Raw genomic sequence first — 25389 nt, forward strand, 5'->3', positions numbered from 1 at the left:
AAACGCTTTGATGCAATGCCACCCATCGCGACTTTTCGCTTCATGGGACATCCCCCCACGCCACCCTTGCAGCCCACTGTTCCTCTGGCTGCTTACGGCCGCGGAGGTTGCAATCGCTGCCTCAAAGTTTTCGCTCCCAGCTCTCGCTTTATTTTTCTGCGCCGGTACAGGAGTGCCGCAGAGCAGTATTTTTGTTTTTTTAAAGGCGGGGAGAGAGCTGCTTGCTTAAGCGAGGCGCTTCAGTTGCATGAGGCCAGCGGGCTTGAGCGAGGCTGGGATGGCAGGAGCCGCCGCCGCTCTATTGCAGCAGGTAACGATGCGCGCTAGGACCCGGGGGACTCCTCGCCGCCAGCACACTGGACTACCTTAAACCCAGCCCAATGCCTCTTCCTGCGCCACTTTGCCTGCGTGCTGGATGGAAGAGCTACAGTCAAGAGCCGCAGCTCGGGGCCGGAGTACAACATTGCACGGGGAGCCCTGCGGAAGCAACACCTGTCTCCAGGCCGGCCAGCCAGAAGACACCAGCAGCGCCCGGACCTTGCTGCCTTTCTTGTGCCAAGGGGTGGATGACCAGCCGGGCTGAAGCCAGGGGCATCCGCCAAGCCTCCTCAGAACCCTGGATAATAGATTTGGACGTCAAAAGTTTTTTTTTTTAAATTATAAACGTCCTTTTTTCTTTTGGGGGGATTTGTCTCAGCCAGCAAATGTGAGATTTTCCCTTCTTTTTTTTTTCACCTCTGTGTATGTGTGTCTTTCCTCCCGCTCCCTCCTTTGCAGGATTCATGCTGATGTATGCAGTCTGTTATAGAGTAAAAACAGCGCATGCCTTTCTGGAGTCAGAATCCATAAAAAATCCTGGCGTTGCCTGTGCGTCTTAGATGTATATAACAATATATTATATGTACCCAACACCCTCGGTAACGGCTAGACGGTGAAGTTGCTATGGTCGTTCTGCTCCGGAGCCGGATGGAGAAACTACGGATTTTTATCCTCATTACAGTCGGATGGGCAGAAGATCTCACCGCTTGCTGAGACCCGGGGAATATAGATGATCTCTCCCTTGATATACCTCTAGACATCTCTCTTGTGCTTATAAAGATGCCCATGTGCGAGTCCAACCTGGTGGCCTCTTAAGACTAGCAGCAGTTTGACCTTGAACCTGAAGCTGTCAAAACAGATTACTTTTGTTGTTATCATTATTATTGGTGGATTAATGCGAGAATATCCCCCCCTCTCGATGTAAGTGGAACTGGGAGGGGACAGTGGAGTGGAAACCCATTTTTAAAAGGAGCCAGAGAGGAGGGGGAAAAAAGAATATTGGGCTTGAACACCAGCATTACAGTCTTGCTGCAAAAAAAAAAAAAAGCGCCAACCTTCCCCCTCCCTCCCTCCCCCTCTCTCTCCTGATGGCTCCCTTAGGTGAAGTTGGGAACTATTTTGGTGTGCAAGATGCGGTACCCTTTGGGAATGTGCCTGTGTTGCCTGTGGACAGTCCGGTGTTGTTAAGCGACCACCTGGGGCAGTCTGAAGCAGGTGGGCTCCCCAGGGGGCCTGCTGTGACGGACCTGGATCATTTAAAAGGGATCCTGAGGAGGAGGCAACTCTACTGCAGGACTGGATTTCATTTAGAAATTTTCCCCAATGGTACGATCCAAGGAACCAGGCAAGACCACAGCAGATTTGGTAGGTATGGGCGATTAACCCTTTGGTGGCTGTGGGATGGCAGAAAAGAGAGACGGAAGTTGGGTTTGATTTTCCTTTTGGGGGGGGGGGGATACGCAAGGGAGGAGGATTATTGTGGTTTGTTGAAGAGCGTGGAAGCCAAAATGCCTCTGGAGTTTGCACATGGGGGCGGGGGGGCGGGGTGGTGGTGGTGCTGCTGCAATTCTCCAAGTCATAATTTGTAAAAAAAAAAACCCTCAGAAACTGCAAGTACAAAAACATTAAAATGTGGAACATTTTTCAAAAATTTTTTTTTTGTGGTTGAGGAGAAAGCACAGGTAAGAATAAGAAGTATGTTTGTCCCTGCTGGGAGTCCTTGAACCTGTCCCCATTTAAAAGTGCATCCACTTTTCTGGAAAGAGTTTAAAGGACACACCTTCCTCCTCTTCTGGTTTCCCCCTCAGCAGCCTGCCTGAACCCACCAGGTTGAGGGAATCCCCCCCACCCCATAGCCAGTGGCTCCAGTCATGCCCCCAAACTCCCTCCCAGAACAGCTGCTCCTGTTGTTCACACTTTCATCATAAACTGAGATCTCTTAGTCATGAAATAATAATACTAGCCAGTCTGTGAGGAAGACAAGTCACGTTTTCTTCTTCAGGGCAGGTATTGCATGACAGATTCTCCCTTGTCCTTTCCCCAGCAGCACGCATGCAGGCTTTGCTTCCTCGCTCTGCCAGAGCTAATTTTAAAAAGAGCATTCCCTGGATTTTCTTGGTGTACAAGGGTTGGTGCCTAGAAAGGCTTCTGGGTCAGGGCATTTCTCAGACCACTCCCATCCAAAAGTGTGAAATGGGCCCTCTGGTCCTCAAGGTTGGTCTCCTGTAGCTCTATAATGGGACGGTAGTTCTCAGTAAATAACCACTGGGCTGGACCGAAAGAGCGGATAAAAGAATGGCACTTTAGGGATCCAGGCGCCAAGTGTTGCTGGGAGGAGTTAACTTGGGAGGGAATCCACCTGACAGTGATCCTTTGCCTGCACATGCTACATAGTGCCAGGTGTCCCAGATTATCTTTTTAAAACATTGTGGCTAGTTGTTCAGGACATCTCAGTCCTATAAGAAAGAGGTGAGCTTTAAACAGTCCAGGATTAGAAGGGAAGAGAATGATATGGTCATGAGGTTCAGTTTTGCTGTGGAGATTCAATATCTGACGATGGCGGCATTGGTGTGGACCAATGCACCCTCATTCTCATGGGGGTGGTTGTAGATTACCTTTGTAACAAGCAGACTAGTCCAGTGTGCAGATTTGGGGGGAAAGCGGGAAGCCCCTTCCGGGCGCTGAAGCAGCTCATCCGGAAAAGTGCTTTGCAAGAAGCAATTCCCAAGTAAAGCAAGAAAGTTGGAGGGGTTGTCATTATTTTAAAAAAGTTGCTCTTTTATTGAAGCTGTTTCACGCGTCCCTCTCTTGCTGCGGGGCGCGTGGGTGCGCGCGCGCGCCCCGCAGGACAGACCTGCGGTCTTTCCCGCGCGTTCGGCCGGGCGAGATCAAAAGGCGGCCGCTCTGGTGCGTTCAGGGGCGAGATTTGCACGCCGCGGTTGAGCCCAGCGGCAGCCCGCGGGCTCCTGCAGCGAGCAGGTGGACGGCGGCCCGGCGAGCGCGCACATTGGCTCGGGCAGGCGCCTGAGGAGGCCTCTGCAGGGTCCTACGCCCCGCTCGCTCCTGTCCTCCCAGCCGCTCGCCTGAATTGGGTCGCAGCAGCAGCAGCTGCTGCTTTCCAGCGTTGGAGAAACCACAGGCGGAGGAGGCGGCTAATTTTATATCGGGGGAGAAAGTGGATTTCCCGATGGCTTGATGGGGGCGGAGAGAAGAGGGGCCGGCGGTATGCTGCAGCGTTTGCTTTGCCTTTAGTTCACCTGGCTGTTTGAAGCAGAAGTGCCTTTATTAAAGGTTTCCCCTCTCCCAAGTTATTTTTGGGAAAGGATGGCGGGGGGAGGCAAAGAGGTCCTTTAATTGTCTTAGTCAGCGTGGTGTAGTGGTTAAGAGCAGGTGCAGCCTAATCTGGAGAACAAGGTTTGACTTGAGCGGTGGAGGCTTATCTGGGGAACTAGGTTAGTTTGTGCACGCCAACACATGCCAGCTGGGTGACCTTGGGCTAGTCACAGTTCTTATTCTTTCAGTCCCACATACCTCACAGGGTGTTTGTTGTGAGGGGGGGGGTGGGGGGGGGAAGGGAAAGGAGTTTTTAAGCCCCTTTGGGTCTCCTTACAGGAGAGAAAGGGGGGATATAAATCCAACTCTTCGTTGCATATGCCAAGGAGTTCCTTGTGAATTGTTACCTGAAAGAAGGAATGCTGGTACATTCAGGCCAGAGTAGGAAAAAATTCACCTGCTGATGTTCTTATATACAGTGAAAGTGCAGGAGCCCTCTGTTTCTCTGCAGTCGGGTTAGGCATGAAGAGTAGGTTATGGGTGGTGCAAACAGAGGTTTGAATGGCACCTTCCATAATTAGCTGAAATCAGAGCACTTATCATGGTGAAATCACTTTAAAATGAAGCATGTTGCACTTAAGGCCACAGAAACTACAAAAGACAGCCAAGATGGTGATCGAAGGTTCGCCTCAGTACTGCGGAATTTACATCAGAATAAATGAATGTGTGTATATATATATATATGTATGTATGTATGTATGTATGTATGTATGTATGTATGTATGTATATGTGTGTGTGTGTGTATGTATGTATGTGTGTGTGTGTGTGTGTGTGTGTGTGTGTATATATATTCATTAATTTGATTAAAATGCACAGAAGTAGAATCAGTGGTTGCAGCCTGCTTTCATGTCAAATCATACTAAGGGGGGCTTGAAGTCATCCATTCCAGCGTGGTGTAGTGATTAATGCTTCAGAATAGGATCTGGGAAATCCAGGTTCGAATACCCACTTGCCATGGTAGCTTGCTGGGTGACCTTGGGCCAATCACATACTCCGAGCTTAGCCTACATTGCAGGGTTGTTGTGAGGACAAAATGGAGGAGGGAATGATGTAAACCTCTTTGGGTCCCCTTTGGGGTGAAAGGCAGGATGTAAATAAATAAGCAAATACATTCCAGATGTATCAATGTGCAAAGTGTTGTCAAGTCACAGCTGACTTATAGTGACCCCAGCAAGGGTATTTCAAGGCATGTGAGAAGCAGAGATGGTTTGCCAGTGCATTCCTCTGTAAAATATGCCCTGGTGGTCTCACTTCCAAATACTGGCCCAGCTTCACTCCCAAGATCTGAGGGTATACGATGCCTCCTTCCCTCCCTCATTCCAGATAGATATCATTTTATTAATAGAGTTGTAAACTTGGTAAGGGCAAAAAGATTTATATATTACAACTTCCCCTTGCCACATTTTCAGGACAATCCAGAGATCACATGAAAGCTTCCGCCGGGATGATTTGTGTTAGTCTATCCGATGCCAACGGACTCCTGTTTTATTTTGGGGCCTTGATATGGTGTTTGCAGAGAGCAAATAGTCCCTAAGGAAGAAAGTGAACCAAACAATGCCCCAGCCTAGGAACACCCTGCATCGCTTCCTTGCCATCTTTGGGAAATGATTGAAAAGTTCTTATTTTATACAGACTTTCTGGGGAGTTGCATTCTTCCCAAAATAGATTTGGGCAATTAATTCAGGCCTTGTTCACTAAAATAGAGTTTAGCCACTACTGTCTTTTAAACCCCACAAGAGTGCTTAGCTTGACTTCTGTAGGTGAAAGTAGTAATGTAGCCCCTATTTAAAGAAGGCTAACCATATACATTTTTAAAAGGGGGAGCAGGCAGGAACAGGTCTGTAACGAAGTTTGTGGGACTAAGCAAAAGGCAGCCATGTAGAAATTTGTTTTTAGCATTTAAAAAACAAATCATCCAATCTATTTCAAGCAGTGTTTTTTGCAGCATTTTCAAGTGTTGCTCAGTAATAATCACTTTGTAATGAAGACAGAATTAGAGAGAGGCAGCTTGATTGTTAGAAACTCCTTGCAAAGTGTTAATTCTCTGGATGTGCAAGCTCGTTGTGTAGTACTGGGGTTTCCAAATGAGAGATTCACAAGTTCAGATTGTTTGGGAAACACATTGTTTGACACCCCCCCCTCCCCTAATTCTTTAGTTCTGTGGGCCGACTGTGGTGGTAAGGAGACTTTATTGCTTCACTGTAATAAAAAAGTGCTAGCCAGTATCTAACCATTTTCACGAGGCAAAATTAAAACTTCCCTGGCTGCTCCTCCACGGTTAGAAGGATGCTGCTCACTGTTGTGACTGGCTGGAAATAATTCTGGGAACTGCAGCTTTGGGATAACAATGGAAATCTCTAATGTTACTTCCGCACACACACAATAATGCGTTTTCAAACCACTTTCACAACTGTTTGCAAGTGGATTTTGCTATTCCACACAGCTTCAAAGAGCACTGAAAGCAGTTTGAAACTTCATTATTCTGCATGTGCGGAATGAGCCTTAGAGAGGCTCTGGGGCATCTCAACACCTTTGCAACTGGGGGCTGGCCTGACTATATAAACATACTATACTATTTTCCACCAAAAGATCTAAGTGTGGTCAGTAGTGCTTCCACATTAGAACATAATCCCTTGGTGTTTGGGGTGGAGGGAAGGGTTGGAGTGGGCATATGAGGGCTAGTGCTGGGCCCTTCTTGGTGTTTGGGGGGGGGGAGGGTTGGAGGAAGTGGTGGATTCACAAATCCACTTAGCTCTTTTGGCAGGAAAGATTGGTTGCCAAGAGATCTGGAGAAGCAGCTCTTTAATAGAGGCTCAATGTGTGGAAATGAGCAGGTGACGCTTTTCATGGCATGGAAGCAAATAATAACACGTGGTACATATATGTCCAGCATAGTGTAGTGGTTACGGTGTTGGGGCTAGGATCTGGAAAACACACTCTGCCATGAAAACGTGCTGGGTGACCTTGGGCCAGTCAGCATCACCCCTGACAAGGATTTGGATCGAAAACCTCCAAGAATGCCATGAGTGTGATGTAGAGGCAGGCAATGGCAAAACCATCCCTGAGCATCTCGTCTTGAAAACTCTATGGGGGTTATTATAAGGCAGCTGTGTCTTGATGTGCTCTACGCAGAGACATATATAGGAAAAATGTAGCCCGGTGCAAAATCTGAGTTTTCCGCCCCTCCCAAATATGGCAGTCGTCCTCCCCCACCACGACCAAATAATGTTTTTGGGAAAGCAATTTGAGTCCCTGCTCAAAATTTGAAGAACTGAACATTCTTGGTAAGACCTCAGAGTGGGAGTCCAGACCTGGGGGGAAGGAGGAGGGGTGGGGGCGATTTTCCACTCCCCAAGTGACTAAATGGCTGCAGCCATTTGACCCCATATGTCCCTCTGGGTGATACACCCCCCCCTGCCCACTGTACACATCACACGTATGCCCATTAAGTCTCTGTTAATGGGACAAGGCCTTTCCGCCCAGGTCTGTTGGCAACCCTAAATAAACAGTATTCGCTTAAAGTGCCAGGTTTTAAGAAGCATGCAATTTGATAAAGGTAGACTTCTTTCTTCCCCCTTGCAAAAGACTACCTTTTAAAAAACCTGTGGGGCACAGTCATAATTTGCTTAGGGCACCAAAACACGTTGGCCATGTTCACAGATGTAGTGCTTTGAAAATCTCCAAAGCATATTGATTAAGCCCTAAGGGATTGATTTTTTAAACCAGTGGATGCTTAATTTTAACTCCTAATAATGTGTAGAACCAGCTAGAGGGGATTGTACTTTGGACTTGTTCCAATTGTGCCCAAGGCCGGCCCTTTCTCCTCCTGCCACCCATCTTCACCTAACAGTGCCCAGAAGCTATACTGATGGAATGCTGATACCAAAATAAGAGGACCTATTCATGGCTCGGATTCACAGCAAATCTGTTGTCCTTTAGGGCTGCTATGAAACTATCTGTGTCTAGGAGGTCTTGGGGGTGGGGTTTAAATGCCTGCTCAGAGGACAAAAGGACTGGGGAGCCGGCTGCGCTGCATCCTCCCTCCCTCCGAGGACACGTGGCAGCGCATCTCCCCACCCATCGCTCAGTATCTGCTCAGGAAGTCTTCTGAATTTTTAAGAGTCTTTCTTTACGCACCTGAACTCTTTTCCTTCGCGCCTTTCACTTGAGTTCCCTCTGTCACGCGATCCTAGGAGATCCCCGCGCTTTTCTTTCTCTTTGTTGGTTCACCGGATTTTTAAAAATTTTAAATGCAGTCTTTTTTTCGCCTAGGATATTTGCTTAGGCGGTTGAATAGCCAAGCACGCTAGAAGACGGGAGCAGAGGCGTGTCTCTTGTGCGTCAGCCCCAGCGTTGCAAGCACGAGCTTCTAATTATCATTCGTCCATAAAACAAGCTGGTTGGAAAAGGAGATCCTCTCTGGTATCTATTCAGGGGGACAGGCTGCTGGCTTGTAGCAGCACTGGCTAGCCCACGCGCCCACCTATGGTTAAGAAGCAATTGTGGGTGGCTCACTTGGGGGAAGCTAGCTTTAGCCTTAGAAAAACGTGGGTGGGGTTGCACCCGCTGTGTTCTGGGGGAAGGAAGTCGGGTTGTGTCGTGCGGTGCATGCATTTTCATACCAACGTGCCTTAAGCGACATGGATGCGAGCGGTAGATCTGCAGAGGCCCCGTGCCGTGTCCTATAGCGGCATTCTGCAGAGGTCCTTGAAGCTCCCGGGTAGGTTGAAATGCACGTGACCGAGCTGCAATTCGGAGCACACCGGCTGCAGGGTAAACCAGATCGACCCTACCGGGGGCTTGCCTTCGTGCAAAGGATCGGACTAGAGCACCACCCTTTGGCTGTCCCACTTCTCCGGGTCAGGTATATACAGAAATGCTGCCGCGCCAAAATAGCTTGGAAAAGCAGCCCTGCAGGGAATGGGTGCGCAGTCTTCCCCTTTTTCTCAGGATTTCCTCTTCCCAGCCTGGCTGCTGATTTTGAAACAGAATAGCTTTGCCGTCCCACGCTCTTGTGCAGTAGATTTACAGGGCAATCCCGAGCGGAGTTACAACCCCCCTCCCCCGTTGTTTTCACTGGCATCCGAAGGGCATAACTGTTTAGGATTGCATTATAGATGAGCTATCGGAAGGGCGAGGGGGCGGGAGGTAAACACAGGAGAGCCCCGCCCTCGGGAGAATGACCACGCCTCATTGCACAACTTTATTTGTCATACCGGGGCGTGCTGTCACCTCCAAACCTGTTCGGTGTTACCTTGCCTGCTTTAGAACAGCCACTTTGGATGCATTAAAATGCACATTGTCCTCTTCAGCGCCTGAGTAAGTTTGTGCAGGCTTTGCAAATTTATCCTCTCCCTTCTTCCTGTACACCGAGAGGACTGAACAGGGTAGTTTTGTGGGTTTCTTCCCCCACAGTGAAGTAGATCAGAGGTGCCATGTCACAGGAGCCTTGCTCAGCCCCCTTCCCATCCTCCATTCAAGCCTCCAGGTTAGTACCCTGACCTGTAAACTTAAGTGCTTGTGGGCTTTTTCTTTTTTTGGTATCAGCTTCTTCCCAATGAAATATTATTTAGCTGCTTGCCTGGCTAACCTTTGCTCTCAAACATCCTTCTCTTCTCCTTCCTTCACCAGTGGATTATAACAGTGTGTGACTGATTGTGGCCTGGTAGGTCTAGGAAGGCAAAAGGATATTTGTCTTTCAGCTGTTTTGTTCTGACGGGAAAAAGTCATCTTGACTTTCCATCAAATATGCCTCTGCCAGGTGTTACTGTGATGGGACCAACCACTGAATTGTGGGTGCAGGCATGGAGATGTGCAGTTACCATTTACTCTTGTGGGATGGGATCGTGTGCTGGGGGATCCTCCTCATTCAGCAGATCCATCCCTGTCTGACAGATCCAGTCCTTCTGGTTCCATAAATCTAGCCCTGTGCTCTCTGTGTTAGGGTGTGTCTAGATTCTCGGGAACTCTGTAGCATGTAAGTCTTTCTGCTTGCTTGTCCTAATGATGAGCACTTTGAAAATAAGATGTTTCAGCTTTTGCCCTACAGAGTTTTACTTTCTGAGAGATCCAGATTCGAATCCCTATTTTGCCATGGAAGTTCAGTAGATGACCTTGGGCCAGTCACTCTCTGGCTCAGCCTGGCCCACTTCACAAGGTGGTGGTTGTTAGGGTAAAATAGAGGAGTGGAGAAGGATGCTGCCAGCTGCTTTGGGTCATTTGTTGGAAGATTTAAAAAGTAGGAACATAAATATATAAAGACATCTGTTGGGGAACAGGGGACATGTGGTAATTATATCTCCCATCAGGTGCAGAGACCGGATTGCCTCGGCTGAGAGTGGTGACTAGGACTAGAGAGTAGTAAAGAAGTAAAAGGGCACAAGTCTTGCCTTTATCCTCCACTCTTGATTTTCTGCAGTCCGTGACCTTCCGTGCGTAGCTTGCGACTCCAGCTCTCTGTGCACGTAAGTGATGATGCAGCAGTAGCAGCAGCAGAATCGTTGCAAAGGTTGGGAAAAGCCGGGAGCTGCTGCAACACAGCTGAGCTTTTCCAGAACTGCAGATGAATTGCAGTAACTGCTTCACATACTCAACCAATTTGCCAGCTGTTTTCTAGGAGGTGGGCAGGCCTTTCTTTAAACTGGGCGGGAGGGTGAAGTTCTGAAAAAGCAGAATTGATGACCCTCATGAGTGACCAGCAGGGTATTTTTGTTCCAACTGATTTGAGTATGCTTAATTATTGATTTTCTTGAACATTGGGCAGAACAAGTGGACTGGTGCACATATAATACTTCAGGTATCTTTGACTCTGTGTCAAAAGATTGGTGCACATGTGTCAGTGTGGTACAGAAAAGTGGAAGAGAGTTATTTTAAAGTCAGATATACCTTTTGAATTAGAAGTGGGAGAAATCACCAAATAATATGTCAGTGATAGCATTTGTAGGGCAGATTTCTTGCATTCAAAGAGATGTCCCTTATTTTATTAATTTAAGCAACACATGAAAATGACCTGGAGTGTGATAGAGAACAGTACTCAATGGCTGTGATTATTAGAGATGGGAAAGGGGTCTGTGGCCTTTTCTCCTTATGATTCCTTCCTGAAGAGGCCTATTCTTGTGAGAACTTTCTGACTTCTGTGAATGCGCTGCCTGGAACTGTGAATTTTCTTTTACTGTCTGGTCTGTTCCTCCTATACCAGCAGGGATGGTTGTCTGATTTTGCATGCAGAATGCCTATGGGTGGAAAGTAGGGCCTAATACATTTAATAATATACACTAGGCCAAAGCTCACACCACTGGTGCCTAATTCTACATTGGCTCGTGCCTCTTGTACCTCCCCGCCCCCTTCCCAGAAGACCTGGGTTTGTTTTGTCTACGTTTTCTGCAGCAAAAGTATTTTGTTTTAAAAAATAATGGCAACAGATTAAGCCTTTGGGCCTAATAAGATCACAGTTCCCAACTCTCCCAGGCATCTCTCCTGTTCCCTAGAATGTCATCCTGACAGGCTGGAAAGTGAATGTTTAAAAGTAAAATGCAGAAGGGGGAAAAAGAGATTTGAGATGTTTCTCTAGAGGTTTTCAATCTACTGTTATTTGTGAGGAAAATGCATATGAGAAATAAACATAGAAAACCTTCTGCCCCATTGCCCTGTTTATAGTGACAAGTATTTAAATTGTGTATTTTATTCAATCTACAAAGCTAACTGTGGATAACAAGTGAAAAGGAGCATGTCCAATCCCATTAAATATTGTATTAAAACTTAATAAGATTCAGAGTTATAGCTCCAGCCTAAGTGTGTTTATTCAGGCAGTTCCTTTAGTGGGATTTCCTAGTGAAGTCAGGTTATGAGTCCATTCCTGTGTTGACTTCAGTGAACTCAGAGGGGTATAACTCTGCACTGTAAAGAACGCTAATATTCTCCGATTCTGTGGGCTCTGCTAATCTTGATCCACTCCTGGTGAATGCAGTGAGAAAGCAGCTTTCGGTAAGCATAGACTTTGGTGGACCTTCAAAGAAAGGGAATTCTGTAACTGTAGACAAGCCCTTAAGAGATTTTATCATTTTCATTCTGACAAAAAAGTTCTTCTCTACCCCTCCAACCCATAATTCTTCCCTTGGATAACATCCTTACAGTATGGCTGTGTGCACGTGTATCCCCCTTGAACTAGCCAATTGGCCATGCTGGCAGGGGCTGATGGGAATTGTAGTCTGTGAACATCTGGAGAGCCGCAGGTTGCAGACCCCTGATACTAGAAGGATCAGAATTGCATTGCAACTATACCTCCAAAACAGCTGTTTGCTAATTACATTTCCTCTAATTGCCAATTTATCATCACTTTAGAGAGTAACATTTGCAGTGCACTGTCTCTTGAAAAATATATATAATACTCTGTAGGTCACTCTAACTCCAGTTTGGGGCCTCTGATGATCCCAATACAAGTCTGATAGTGATTTGTAATGACAGTTTAAGGAGATGAACTGCATTGTACCTATATACCAAATACATGTTTCACTGTCTTCAGTAATTCAACATAAATATATTTGATAAGGATGGGGACAATACTATCATGAAGAATATCCAACCAAGGCAATACAATAACTTTTGGGGGCTCCTGAAATGCAGTGAAGATGAAAGGAAAGTGTGTATCTGTTGCACATTGCTTTCTGACCCAATGGCTGATTACCCACTACCGGCTGTTCCCCGCTCTTGCCCGGGTCTGCAGTGAAAAGTCACACCAGAAGTGCTCTTGCTTTCCCCACGGAAAGCCAGAAGCATGCGCGAGGCAAGAGGAAGTGCATTGGGACAAGAAATCTTGCCCTGATGCGCCTCCTCTCTTGGCGCGCCGCAAAGAGGAAGCACATCGGGACAAGATTTCTTGCCCTGAAGCACTTCCGGGCCCATCATGCGCCCCAGCGCCAGTGGCAGTCAGCCAATGAAAGTACAGATTAGGCAGGGTAAAAGTAGAACTGACAACTGTCTTTTCCTCCTAAGGCATAGGTGTCAAACTCGCAGCCCTCCAGATGTTATGGACTACAGTTCCCATCATCCCCTGCCAGCATCTTGCTGGAGGGCCGTGGGTTTAAGGGAACACCACTATACATGGCTGAGAAGTACTAAAAAGCAGCAGAAGCACATGCTGTAGGTCCATTTTCAGTGTTGCATTGGAAATATTAGTATTAAGAACATAAGAAAGAGCCTGCTGGATCAGACCAGAGTCCATCTAGTCCAGCACTCTGCTACTTACAGGTGCCTTTGGGAGCTCACGTGCAGGATGTGAAAGCAATGGCCTTCTGCTGCTGCTGCTCCTGAGCACCTGGTATTGTTCTTCTAGATCTAGCAAATCAATATCTTGGGAGCTCAGTATCCTGCCACAAAGACGTATCGGGACCGAGTGCTTCAGAAAGGGGTTTAGAGAAGCCTGGGTTTTCTGTGTAGTGGATGGAACATCTTTTTTGCTTTTGATCTCATTAAGTGGTGATCTTTTGAACGTGCAACTCCAGCCAATGGTACACCTACTCTGTTTTAGGACATTCCAGGATATTTGGGGGCAGTGCTTGGGAATGGTGTGGTTTGGGGAGGCGGTGGGGCCAGGGATGGGATCTCATATAAACCACCTTCCCAAGTTGTAATTTTCTCTAGGGTATTGTCTGAAGGTCAGTTATGATTCCTGGAGAACTCCAGGTCTAATCTGGAGGCTGGTGACCCTATTCTCACTTCTAATACCATTCTGGGACCCAATACTGGCAAATCTACTCTCCTCACCAGGGACTGCAAGCAATGACAAATGATTTATAGATAAAACTAACAAAATGAATAATTTAATAGAGGAATAAACCATTGGACACAGTTGTCTTGCCCGAGCAGTAATTGTGTGATCATTGCCAGTCTTTTAAAGAGGTAGTGTCTTCCTGTTATGGGTAAGTTAAATGTGAGATTCATACCCATCTGCACAATATCATCACTAATATCTCAGGGAGTTGCTTAATTTGAGCTCTGTTTTTCTGTCTCCGCTTGCTGATCTACATTCTTTTCCATTTGGTTGGTCTAACTTCATCTCTGTTCCATTCCCTTAGCTGCTGCTTACTTTCCCCAGTTCTGTCTTAAGTACATGCCATTACTTCACCTCCGCACGGGTTTAACAGCTATGGAAGGGAGCTGGCTGGGATGCTGTCTGAGTTTCTTTCTCAGTCAGCAACGTGCCTTTGGACATCCCTTCCCCCAAGCCATTAGAGAGAGCAGAGCATGGCTGATTTTAACTGCACTTGTGGAGTAGATAGTTTTGCTCTGTGGATGCCCATCCCAGAGAACTTGCCACTTGCATAAGGCAATCCTTTGACCTTCGTTTCTGTATTGGCTGTCCAGCTCTTTCAGAGGAGATTAAACTGCTGTCATTTCTCCCATTCTGATGGGGAAAATAGTAGCTGTCCTATGTTGTCTTGTAGTGAGTGATAGATTATGGTAGATGCTGCCTTTGAAAAAAGGCACTTTACCTAATTATTTGTGACTGGAAGGGCAGAATGGTTTGCCCTAACCCTTTCAAGCATCCTTGGGGGAAATGGCAGCCAATTACCTGAATTTAATCCAGGAATACTATTAGTGAAATGCAAATCTTACAGGGATGGTGACATCCAGGAATAGATGGCCTGTGTGAGCATACCTACTTGCACAGATCCCGCATCACAAATAAAATAACGTTAGTGGTGCAAGGACCCACATTTAAGGTTGCCATCTTGTGCATGCTGACTTGAGACTAAGCTCGATTGGATTCAGTGTGCTAGCTGAATGAGGTTATAAATCCCTGAAAACTCATCAAGTGTGCTATAGTCATTACTAAGACAGATTAAGATTTTGGAGACTCAAGTTCAAATCTGTATTTTACCATGGAAGTTCATTGGTGACCTTGGACCAGACATTCTCTCCCAACTTCACAGGGATGTTTTTCTGAGGAGAAAATGATGACGACAGCCACTTTTGGTCCCCAGTGGGTAGAAAAGCAGGTATATATATATATATATATATATATAAACTAAATATGTGAAATAACATAGCAAAATTTGAATCCAGTAGCACCTTAGAACCCAATAAGATTTTCTCAGTATAAGCTTTTGAGGGTCAAAACTCCCTTTGGCTCATTCCGCACATGCAAAATAATGCACTTTCAAACTGCTTTCAGTGCTCTTTGAAGCTGTGCGGAATAGCAACATTCACTTGTGAAAGTGTTTTGAAAACGCAAACAGTTGTGAAAGTGGTTTGAAAACGCATTATTTTGCGTGTGCGGAAGGGGCCTTTGTTGGATAGCTGACCTGAAACTGAGAATAAAATGAATCATTGCCCAGAGAAGTCTAGCTATAAGATTCATTGCAATGATATGAAACTGGTTCAGATGATGTATTCCAAGGTCAACCCCACAGAATATAAAAGAATAGTAGCCTTGTAGCAGTTCTACGCTTGGGTGTTAATCTGGTTACTGGAGTCATTTGGAGTCTTTCAAAGAGTTAAGGAGCAACCAACTGGTTTGTTAACATTTTGTTAGAAAGTTTGTCTTTTTGAGCAAGTGCCTTGATCTCTGGAAATCCCCTCTCTGTAGATTTTAGGTGTTACCAGATTTTTGGGCATCCTGCCCTCATCACCCTTTTATGAACAATACTAAGTAGTATCGTAAACTGTGTGCATGCATTATTGTGTTTGAAAAATATAGGTACTTTACACGAGAGTTTTAAAAGGCTCTGATCTACGTAATATACTACATGCTAACTAAGAAATAACTTGTAAAGAGTGAGCCCAGTCCAGTGCAACTGGATTGCATCTGCATTCTGATTTCAACAAGTGTGCACAAGTGTGTAACTTGTTCTGCATTATTTTGCCCGAAGAGAGACTTTGCAGAACAAATAATAATATAACTGAAGAGTTTTCCATTGTAATGGGTACAGTTTGCAGTAAATGGGCTGCACAGACTTTTCAGTCACACATAGTCAATTGACTTAAAAATATGCTATAGGACTTCTGGTAACAATATGCAGTATTGCTTTTTACATTCAGATGGTCGACAGTGTGCACCCAGGCACCTGAAATTAGACCAGCAATTTCACTCCCAATTTACTTTAACACTATGATGAGAGATACCAGATTTATAAGTGTGGAACTGCAATATGGGATAGTAGACAGAATAGCCCATAATAAGAGTGGGCCATAGTTAAAATTGCTCAGTGATGTATGCACATATGGGTAATATGATAGCTTGGTGAAAGGTTTACGGAAGAAGTCTGATTAACAAGATTTGAAGCCACCTATTATGTAGCCCCAATCATGGCAGAGTTTAAATAGTTTAAATGGTCTGTTTGTATGAGAGATTCCACCGTAAATATTGCACCTAGTATAATATTGACTTTTTTTACTACTTGGAAAACATAATTCCGTAAGTACCCTATGCGCCTCATAATATTTATGAGTCTTTGTTCTCTCTACATGCCCATATGCAAAATAATTTAAACTAGGTCAGGGCTATCATAAATGTAAACATCTGGCGTTCGTAGCATTGAATAATATTTATAGTATTAATCAAAAGTTCCTTATGGAAGGTACAGTAGTATTTGTCCTGTCAATGTTACCTTGATTATAAAACTTGTCTTGTTAGGTTTCTGTTGTTCCTACTGACTAGTTAACAAGAGATATAAACTCAATTGTCCAAAAAGTTTGCAAGTTTTTAAAAGTTACATGAGACTTAGCATTACCTTATTATTATTTTCTGTATCAGTGAATATAATTCCTACCATTTTTTAGTGTGTCTAGTTTGTGTTTAGTGATAGTAATTGTGCTATTTAAAATAAAAATTTTATCTTTCAAGAGTCTTATTGTGAGCAGGGATCTCAACCAGAATTCCAATCAGTCTCATCAAACTATGATTCCTAGAAATTCTTTGTGAGAAGCCACGGCCATTAAATTGGTGTCATACCAATATGGAACTGTAGAGTTGATTGTATCTGCAAGTACATTAGAAAGCTTTATTTACAAACATGTATGTTTAACAATTGGATGGCTGCTTGCCATTTAAAGCTTAGTACATCTGTGGTAAAAAAAATCACACGTGCACAGTAACATATAGGGAATTTGGCATTCAGCTTGATTCATGACCTTTAGTCAGTTCAGAAATGGTATGAACAAATTGAAAACTGTCTCTTTGTATTTCACATGTGCACACCAATAGCCGGAAAGAGGCTTAAAAGCAGTTTTGAGTGTCCAACTTCCACCTCTTTTTCCTTCATTTATACTGGGTTGTTAAATAGGCCCAGAAGCAAACCAAGCTAAGCAGCCCCTGTAGCCCTACAAGCAGAATTGCCACGCCCCCCCGGCCATCAGTGGAGGATGGTCTTTGTGTGTGGGATCTTACCAGGTTTAAAATGAGACATAGATCACGACTTCACCTGTGTGATGATGTCACTTCCGGAAGCGATGTCACCACATTGATAACGAGGCACTATTTTCACCATAGAGTTTTGCCCAAATACTAGAGCATCTCCCCTGTCGCTGCCTGTGTAATGGCGACACTTCCAGAAGCAGTATTGAGGGCTAGGCCTCATTTTAAGCCTGTTAGGACCCTGCCAACCAGCAGGACAGCACCAGAGGGAGGGGGCCCAAAGGGGGGGGGGTTCTCCCATCCCTGGCATGGTTTTGGTAACCTATGCCAGGGGTGGCCAACCTATGGCACTCCAGATGTTCATGGACTGCAATTCCCACCAGCCTCTGCCAGCATGGCCAATTGGAGTGCCATAGGTTGGCCTTCCCTGGCCTATGCAGTTCAGACCCAGCCAGTGGTGCAGTGATGATGCAGGAGAAAACAACTAGTGAGCTGATGCCAGTCTCCTTTAGCATGGAAGAGTCTAAGGCATGTGGTAGGTCCTTGTTGGTGAGCCTCCAGGACAATGGCCCACCAGCAACATTCCCTGTAAGTCAAACAGCCTTCTCTGCTTGTGTTCAATAATTGCGCAGTTTTTGATTTCACTTAAGCCTGGTATCTTCCCTTTACCCGCTCTAAAAAAGACTCTTGCTGTCTTCATGGCTAGTTTCTTGCCATTTTTTTCACTTTAAATTTGTCGAGATATCTAGCATTCATACAATTCTTTCCCTGTACGCTGCTAAAAATACATTCTCATGTAGTTTCTCTTGCACTCACAAATTGTTTGGAAATCCTTGTGTGGGAGAGAAAGATATATATGGGAGCTGTGTGAAATACTCAATTATAGAGCAGGGAAAGGCACCTTCTGCCCCTCTGTTGCTTCCCTGCTTTAAATCTCCCGTTCTTGAAGCTGGTTTTCCTGAAGTAAAAGGACTAAAAGCTATTGAACTTTCATGATATAACAGTTGTGTATCTATTAAATCAGTACTGTGTGTGGCATCAGTCTTCACTGGAATGCAAATAGCTTTTTACCGTCTGTCACATAAATGCATTTTTAAAAATCTTCCAAATACTGTCATCACTCTTCCTGTGGTGCCAGTGTGTGACGGGATGCTAAGGGTATTCAGTTTGGCAAGGTACTTATGGTAAATTTGTTTGGACAAGTGACTGAGCTGTCCTGAGATGCATAATTTGAGAAGATAGCTCAGCACATTTGAGGTTCTCGTGCTGAGGATGCATTCACATTCTGTTGGAAAACCACTGCTACTTGCATACTGCCTCTTGAGTCAATTAAAAGTCAGCTGAAAATTCTGGCCATGTTCATGAAAACAATCTGCACATCTCTATTTTATTTATTTTGCAGGTATCCTGGAATTTATCAGTATAGCAGTGGGCCTGGTCAGCATCCGAGGGGTAGACAGTGGACTTTATCTGGGAATGAATGAGAAAGGTGAACTGTATGGCTCGGTAAGTTCCTTTAAAGTTTTTACAGATCTTGGCCTCTGTGTTGGTGTTGTGATAGTGTCAGGTTGATCATCTGTAGCTTCAGGTATGCCCCTTTAACCACATATTGTGCAGCTATCTACAATAAATTAACAAGTAGCCTAGCTACAGTTTTCAGATATGAAGTTTTTAAGTTTGTCATTAGCAGTGCAATTGTAAGCAAAATCACACCCTTCTAAGTCAACTGAAATCCATAGGCTTAGAATGGTATAACTTAGTTAAGATTGCACTGTAATATGTAGGAGATCTTGAATATCTTATACGGAGACTCCTACTGCTGATGCATTTTCTTTCAAAGCTTCTGCTTGGCCACTGAACTACAGCCATTCCTAGCTATGGGCTGGGGTCACATGCTGATTCAGGATGTAGAACACTTTGGGTCATACCTTGTGCTGCTAACTCAGGGGTCTGTAACCCGTGGCTCCGAGCCACATGCGGCTCTTTCAGCCTTATACTGCGGCTCTGCATGGTCTGGAGGTTGGAGGGTAGCGTGGGTGTGTCCCTCCAGCCCTCCAGAGCAGCGCTGGAAGGAAAGGTGAGTGGAGGGGCCGAACCGGAGGCGGCTCCGTGTGTGAGGGCACCACTTTTTGCATCCCCTCCCCTCTCCTTCTCTGGAGGGCTGAAACGACACGCCCATGCTGCCCTCCAACCCCTGGAGGTCGGAGGGTAGTGTGGGCGTGTCCCTCCAGAGCAGCCGCCATCCCCCCTCTGCCATCCCCGCAACTGCCATCCCCCCTCTGCCCCACAGAGCAGGCGGCTGTCCAAATACACTGGGCAGGCCGCAACTGCTATCCCTCTTCTGCCCCATGGAGCAGGCGGCTGCCTGCTTCGTTGGGCAAAGGAGGTTTCCCTGCCCGGCGCCTCTGCCTTCTAGTGCTGGAAGGAAAGGTGAGTGGAGGGGTCAAACCGGAGGCGGCTCCGTGCGGAGTCGCCTCTCCGGCTCAGTAGATCTTCAGGGCCGTGGAAAATGGGTCCAAATGGCTCTTTGGGTGATAAAGGTTGCCGACCCCTGTGCTAACTGATAGTAGATGGTCGCCTGTGCTGTTTTACAAATCTCCTATGAGGCATAGCAATGAGCAGACACAGGGCATGAAGCAGGACGGAGTATAATGAGAGAATCTGAGTATATCTGAAGGACTTTCTCTTGCTCACATCTCCCTATGAGACATGTTATGGTCATCATTTGCCACTTCCTAGTTGTTTCCTATTTAAGGTTGCCCATGTGGCTTCTACTAAACGAGTCTGGTCCTTTTCAGTAGTGGTTCCCATCTTGTGAAACAGGCTTCCTGAGAAGGTGGAGGAGGCACTATCTTTTATCTTTGCGGAGTGCTGTGAGATCATTTTATTGGCTGGGACTTTTAATGAGGTTTAAGCTGCAGGCCTTTTCTTGGGAAGAGGGCTTGCTGGGGTTGTATCATATGTAGTTTTAACTGGAAATCGTAAGCTCCCTTGAGCAACAAAATAAATAGTTCAATACACAATACGTAAACAGTTCAAAATTAAAAAGCTAATTTACAGTGCACGTAAACCACCAGAGAACCATCTATTCACATTAACAGGATGAATTGTGTGAGATATTTCTATAGGGGTTATGTATAAAGGTTTGCCTTAGTTCTGTACTGTTGTTAATTCTTCTTAAGTGCAAGTATGTGAGGCAGAATGAGAAATGCCTCCTATTTCATGCGATGGTGCATTCCCTCCTCTCCTGTTTAACAATCCAGCCGCAGAACTGGACACCATGGCCCAGTTATCTGTTACCCCTATAACAATGTTATGCTTACAATTCCACCCACAGATGACATCATGATAGTTCTTATTCGCTCTGCTTTTTATAATCTCCTCTATAAAGAAGAGAAAGCAGCAGTCTGTGTGCAGGTGACAGAGTCCACTTGTGGAATTGAAAGGAGCAGAGAAGTGTAACGGTTTTCTTGTATTAGGATGAAGTCTTTAAATAAGCAAAGGCTGGTATAAATATTAGGAGATGCTGATCATCAACAGAGCTTCTGCTTCTTGAAATTCAGCCCCAAAGTCTGGCTTCTCCAGATTAAATTAGTGGTGCTATAACAATGAAGAATTGTTATACAGTGATTAGAATTTAATCTTGGACCTTGGTTCATTCGTCCAGTAAGCATAGAGTCTGTTTTAAAGAACCAATGTACTGAAAGTTTGGAGCTCCGTGAACTAATTCCAGCGAGGGGGAAATTGCCTTTGAGGAGATGTGAGTTCTTTCTAGTGTTGGATCAGTGACAGTGGCTCAGAAATGTGGACTGACTATATGACAAACAAATGTGACATCTTCAACATTTGCATTATTGTTTTATTACATAGTGGATAATGAACAGCAATCTTGAGGAATAAAATGGAGGAGCCATGACTATTGATTTATAGCTTAGTTGGAGGGATGAGAACTATTTTTTTATCCAATTGCTTAATTTATACTCTGCCTTTCAAAGGTGCTGCAGAGGGCTCCATGAATCCAAGGGATAATAGTGGATTAAATTTGAGCAAGCAGGCTATCCTAGTGCAAAGGCTGAAGAACAAAGTAATGAAAACCCTGGAAGAACTTTAAAAATATATATTTTGGAAGCTTGGCATATGTAGAATGCAATGGCATTGGTCAAGGTGAACAGATGAAGCTACCTTTCATTTGTCTAGCCCAGAATTGTTTATTCTTACTGGCAGTTGCTCTCCAGTTCCTTTGACAAGGTTCTTTCTGAGACTTGCTATCGGAGTTACTTTAAAGTATAGATTCCAGGGATTGAACCCGGGACCTCTGGCATGCAAAGTATGCGCTCTACCCCAGAGTTATGACCCCTCCCAAGAATAGGGAATAAGAAATGTTGGAACAGAGGCTTGGGATTCTGCGGGTTATGGAAGAGAACAATGAATTTAAAAAGAATCATCTGCACAGAAGAAGAAGAAGAGTTTGGATTTATATCCCCCCTTTCTCTCCTGCAGGAGACTCAAAGGGGCTTACAATCTCCTTGCCCTTCCCCCCTCACAACAAACACACTGTGAGGTGGGTGGGGCTGAGAGAGCTCCGAAGAACTGTGACTAGCCCAAGGTCACCCAGCTGGCGTGTGTGGGAGTGCACAGGCTAATCTGAATTCCCCAGATCAGCCTCCACAGCTCAAGCGGCAGAGCAGGGAATCAAACCCGGTTCCTCCAGATTAGAATGCACCTGCTCTTAACCACTACGCCCTTGCCTCTGTTAACCACTACACCACTGCATAGTGGGGAAAATCTGTGTCTTGTTGAAAAGCTATATGCTGCGTTTCAGTCAAAAAGTTCTCACTGGTGATTCCACTTTGGGAATATGACTGGGATAATGACTACCTGGTATAGCCTTTGTCATGGTTGTCAAGACAGAAGATTCACCAGTGCAAATTGGGAGTGTTGTGCAGGAGGGCTAAGGCACATTTGCGCAATTTATGACCCATCAAACCAAATGCAACCGAACAGCCTGCCAGAAGCTCGACAACTCCCTTGTTTTTGCATCCTCTTGCAGACACCAAAAACAGGTTTACTGTTGGGCCATCATACGCACTTGGGGGCTTTTTGGACTAAAGACCAAACCAGACCCTGTAGGACAGGCATATATTCCTTTCTGTATATGTATGTGTCCATGTGTCCATATGTTTTAGAATGTAAAGCAGTCATGAAGGGCTGTGAATTTGATTTGAGAAGCGGGAAAGAAGAGGAGCTTAATTGTTACATACTGCTATGATGGTAGCTCGGCGTGGTTTTGTGGGTGTGTGAGAACCCCTTGAAGAACTATTCTATTTTAGTGGAAATATCCCACATTTAATAAACCCCCTCATATCCACTTTATAGAAGTGTGTTAGTTTGGTGGATATTTGAGGACTGACTCCTATGGAACACTGCCACATTACAGGGCAAGGTCAGATAACTGTTGCCAGAGAATTGCTCAGTACTTGGTAATTTTTGCAAGCCACCTGTTAGGTAAATTATATTACTGTTTAGAGGCACGCTCCCATCTTCATCAGGTAAGGTGGGGAGGTATATTTCACTTTACTCCTGTCTTGATCTTTAGTTAACTTTGGTTAACTTTGCCCTCTCTTGTCAACTATGGAGGAGACCAGAGGTAAACTAAGCAAGACCTTTATTTCTTCTTTGGAAGAAGGGCTTTGGTGTTCAAGGGTACATTTGTAAATGTGTGAGTAACTTAGCTTAGAGTAATGATTTAACTTTAGAATATACTGTCTCCAGGAGAGAGATAGTCAGAAAGTGCCAATCTACCCTATGAGAGTGGAACAGGCAAGTTTCCCTCAGATTTTCCAAATTTTGGTTAAAGATTACTGGATTAAAGACTATACCACACAAATCTCATTCTGCCCCTTAGCTTTCCATTGGGAACACTGAGTTTTAGATCTTAACTATCAGCCTGAGAAACTATGAGACAGGTCGATTCCCCACTCACGATTAGATGCGTGCTCATCACTCCAAATATCCAGGTTTCCTGCAAAACTCCCCACTTCACCAGCGCCGAACGCGCATTCACCCCGTTTCTGGCACCCCCCCCCCCCGCACGTGTTATTTTAGAACCTGGAAGAAAGTAGACCTTTTTGAAAAACGCTTGGGCAATCTGGAGCAGTGGGGTAGTTGGGGGGTGAATCCAGATTCGAACTACCCACCCTTGTGAGTGACGTGGAGCCTCCCATCCAATCAGGACACAGTGGGTTGTGCGTGATGTGCGTGCAGCCCTTTTAAAAAAATTTCACGGATCGGAGATCCACGTGGGTACAAAGCAACATGGGGGCGGTTTTGACTGATTGACTGAGTAGAAGGCAGTACCAAGCATTGCTACAAGTCGTATCCACGTGGATCCGAGTACATGGAGGGCTTTGTTTTAATTGCCCGTTTCTTCGTCTCCACATAGAGTCATTCTGCGCATGGAGACAGGCAGCCTATAAATCAACCAGCCAGCCAATCAGGAAAAAAGGAGTGGACTTTGCCCTGTCTGTTACAAGTACCCATAATTTTTCCGCAAGGGTGAAAAAATAGTGGGGGTGGGAGCAGAAAAACACTTCTAGGAGGTCTGCAGTTTCTTCCTATGCCATTCTTTCAGTTTAACTTATTGCCTCCTGAACTGTTTATGTGTGTTTTTAAAGGCCCATGTTTACATTTGTGAAGTGTGTAAAATCTAGTTTTGCTCAAGTAAGTTGTGTTATGCAATACAACATAAAAGTATTCTTGTGGCTGAATTATCTAATTTAAGATTATAGAATGATAAAGAAGTGGTTGCAGAGTTTATGATGTTGTTTGACATGGAAATACAACATGAGCAATGAAAGTGGTGGGTTTAAAACAAACAAGGAATATTTTAATGGTGTCATTTATATAATCACAAGGTCTTTATGAAGGAGGAATTTGAAGGATGGTAGAGTAAGAGTTTTACATGTAGTTAGTAGCTGCAGGTTATTAAACTGGAGCGGGTTCAAAGGGGAGAAAGACTATGGAAGAATATACGAAACTAGGGTTTTTTTTTTACTTAGATGGCAAATGAAACCGATAAATGGTTTCAAGCATAGAAATACTACAAGTGTTGTTGGTTGGTTTATGAGATGTTTAAAGAGAAATGGCTAGCAATAAGGGGAGGAAGATACAAAACTGGAAATATTAAGGAGAACTCTTCACTCACAAAAATTCCCATACAAAAAGCATGTTTTGGATGACTGATGTAATATTTGACAAAGTGTTAAGAACTCATTGGGATAGACACATAATGGCTTTGTATGATACCAGTATTGAAGGTTCCAGGTTCCATAGCATCTTCACTATCAAAAATAGAGGAAAAAATGCAATAAAATTGAACAGCAAAGGTGGGAAAGATTTCTGCCTAAGATGCTGGAAGTCCTTTGCCACTCAAAGAAGACACCTCTGAGACAGTGGCCAGCCTTTGGGTGAATCAGTCAACTGAACAGGGTTGCATTTCAGATTCCCACTGTGTGTTGTGGCTTCTGTTTGTAGTGATAGGGCTCTTATGATTTATTTGCACAGGCAAGCCTTCACTTGATCACATTCACTCAAATGATCAGCATGTATGTGTGAACCAGTCCCGTTAATTAATTACTTTGCAGATGGTGAGAAAATGTTGAAAATAAGTTTTCCTTAAGAAAACCAGGGTTTTTTTGGTGCAACGGAGGATTCAAAATCTCTCTGCAAATAGTTCAATTTGAAATAGAATTAAAGGAACAAAAATAGGTAAAAAATGGAACAAGGAAGATGTATTCCATGACAAACAGGATAGAAGATGTGACCAAGAAGTATACAGAAGAATACAGATCATTCAGATACAAGGTTGGAACATACAGGGTCACTGGAGTTAAAAAAGATGAAGGCAGATGATGAAACATAAGAGTGAGTTTGTGAGTCTCAGAGGAATATGAAATTGTGAATAGATAGAAATGGTCGATTGATGGATGAAATAATAATTAAAACTGTTACACGGGGGTGGGGGGTAGAATTATTACAGCACATTGTTCAGATGAAATGTGAGAACCTACTACACAAAGAATAGTGATAGGAAGACTGAAAATAAATGACTGTCTACAATATTCTTAGTTTAACAGTGCCATCCTCAGCAGTTACACCCTTTCAATTGAGATCATTGTCCTTAGAAGCTTGTAACTCGACTCAGGATGCCAGCATAGCCAATTGGCCATGCTGGCAGGGGTTGATGGGATTTGTAGTGCATGAACACCTGGAGAGCTGCAGGTTGCAGACCCCTGCTTGACTATAAGAAACCACATGGGCATTGTAAATAGGGTAATCCTTGAATTAAAAGAAGCCCTTTGTTGTGATGTTTTTGAACTGAAAG

At 44.7% G+C, this 25389-nt stretch overlaps 1 protein-coding gene across 1 annotated transcript in view; it reads left to right on the plus strand.

Annotated features, from left to right (window-relative positions):
- The first annotated feature begins 377 nt into the window (after positions 1-377).
- FGF9 (fibroblast growth factor 9) overlaps positions 378-25389 on the plus strand; it is a 49686-nt gene continuing 24674 nt past the window's right edge. Inside the window, exons 1-2 of the mRNA XM_048494937.1 lie at positions 378-1683; positions 18409-18512. Of these exons, the coding sequence (XP_048350894.1) occupies positions 1407-1683; positions 18409-18512 (381 nt within the window). The 5' untranslated portion in view covers positions 378-1406. The remainder of the gene's footprint in view (positions 1684-18408; positions 18513-25389) is intronic.

Source organism: Sphaerodactylus townsendi, linkage group LG04 (genome assembly GCF_021028975.2).
Source record: "Sphaerodactylus townsendi isolate TG3544 linkage group LG04, MPM_Stown_v2.3, whole genome shotgun sequence".
Lineage (NCBI taxonomy): Eukaryota > Metazoa > Chordata > Lepidosauria > Squamata > Sphaerodactylidae > Sphaerodactylus > Sphaerodactylus townsendi.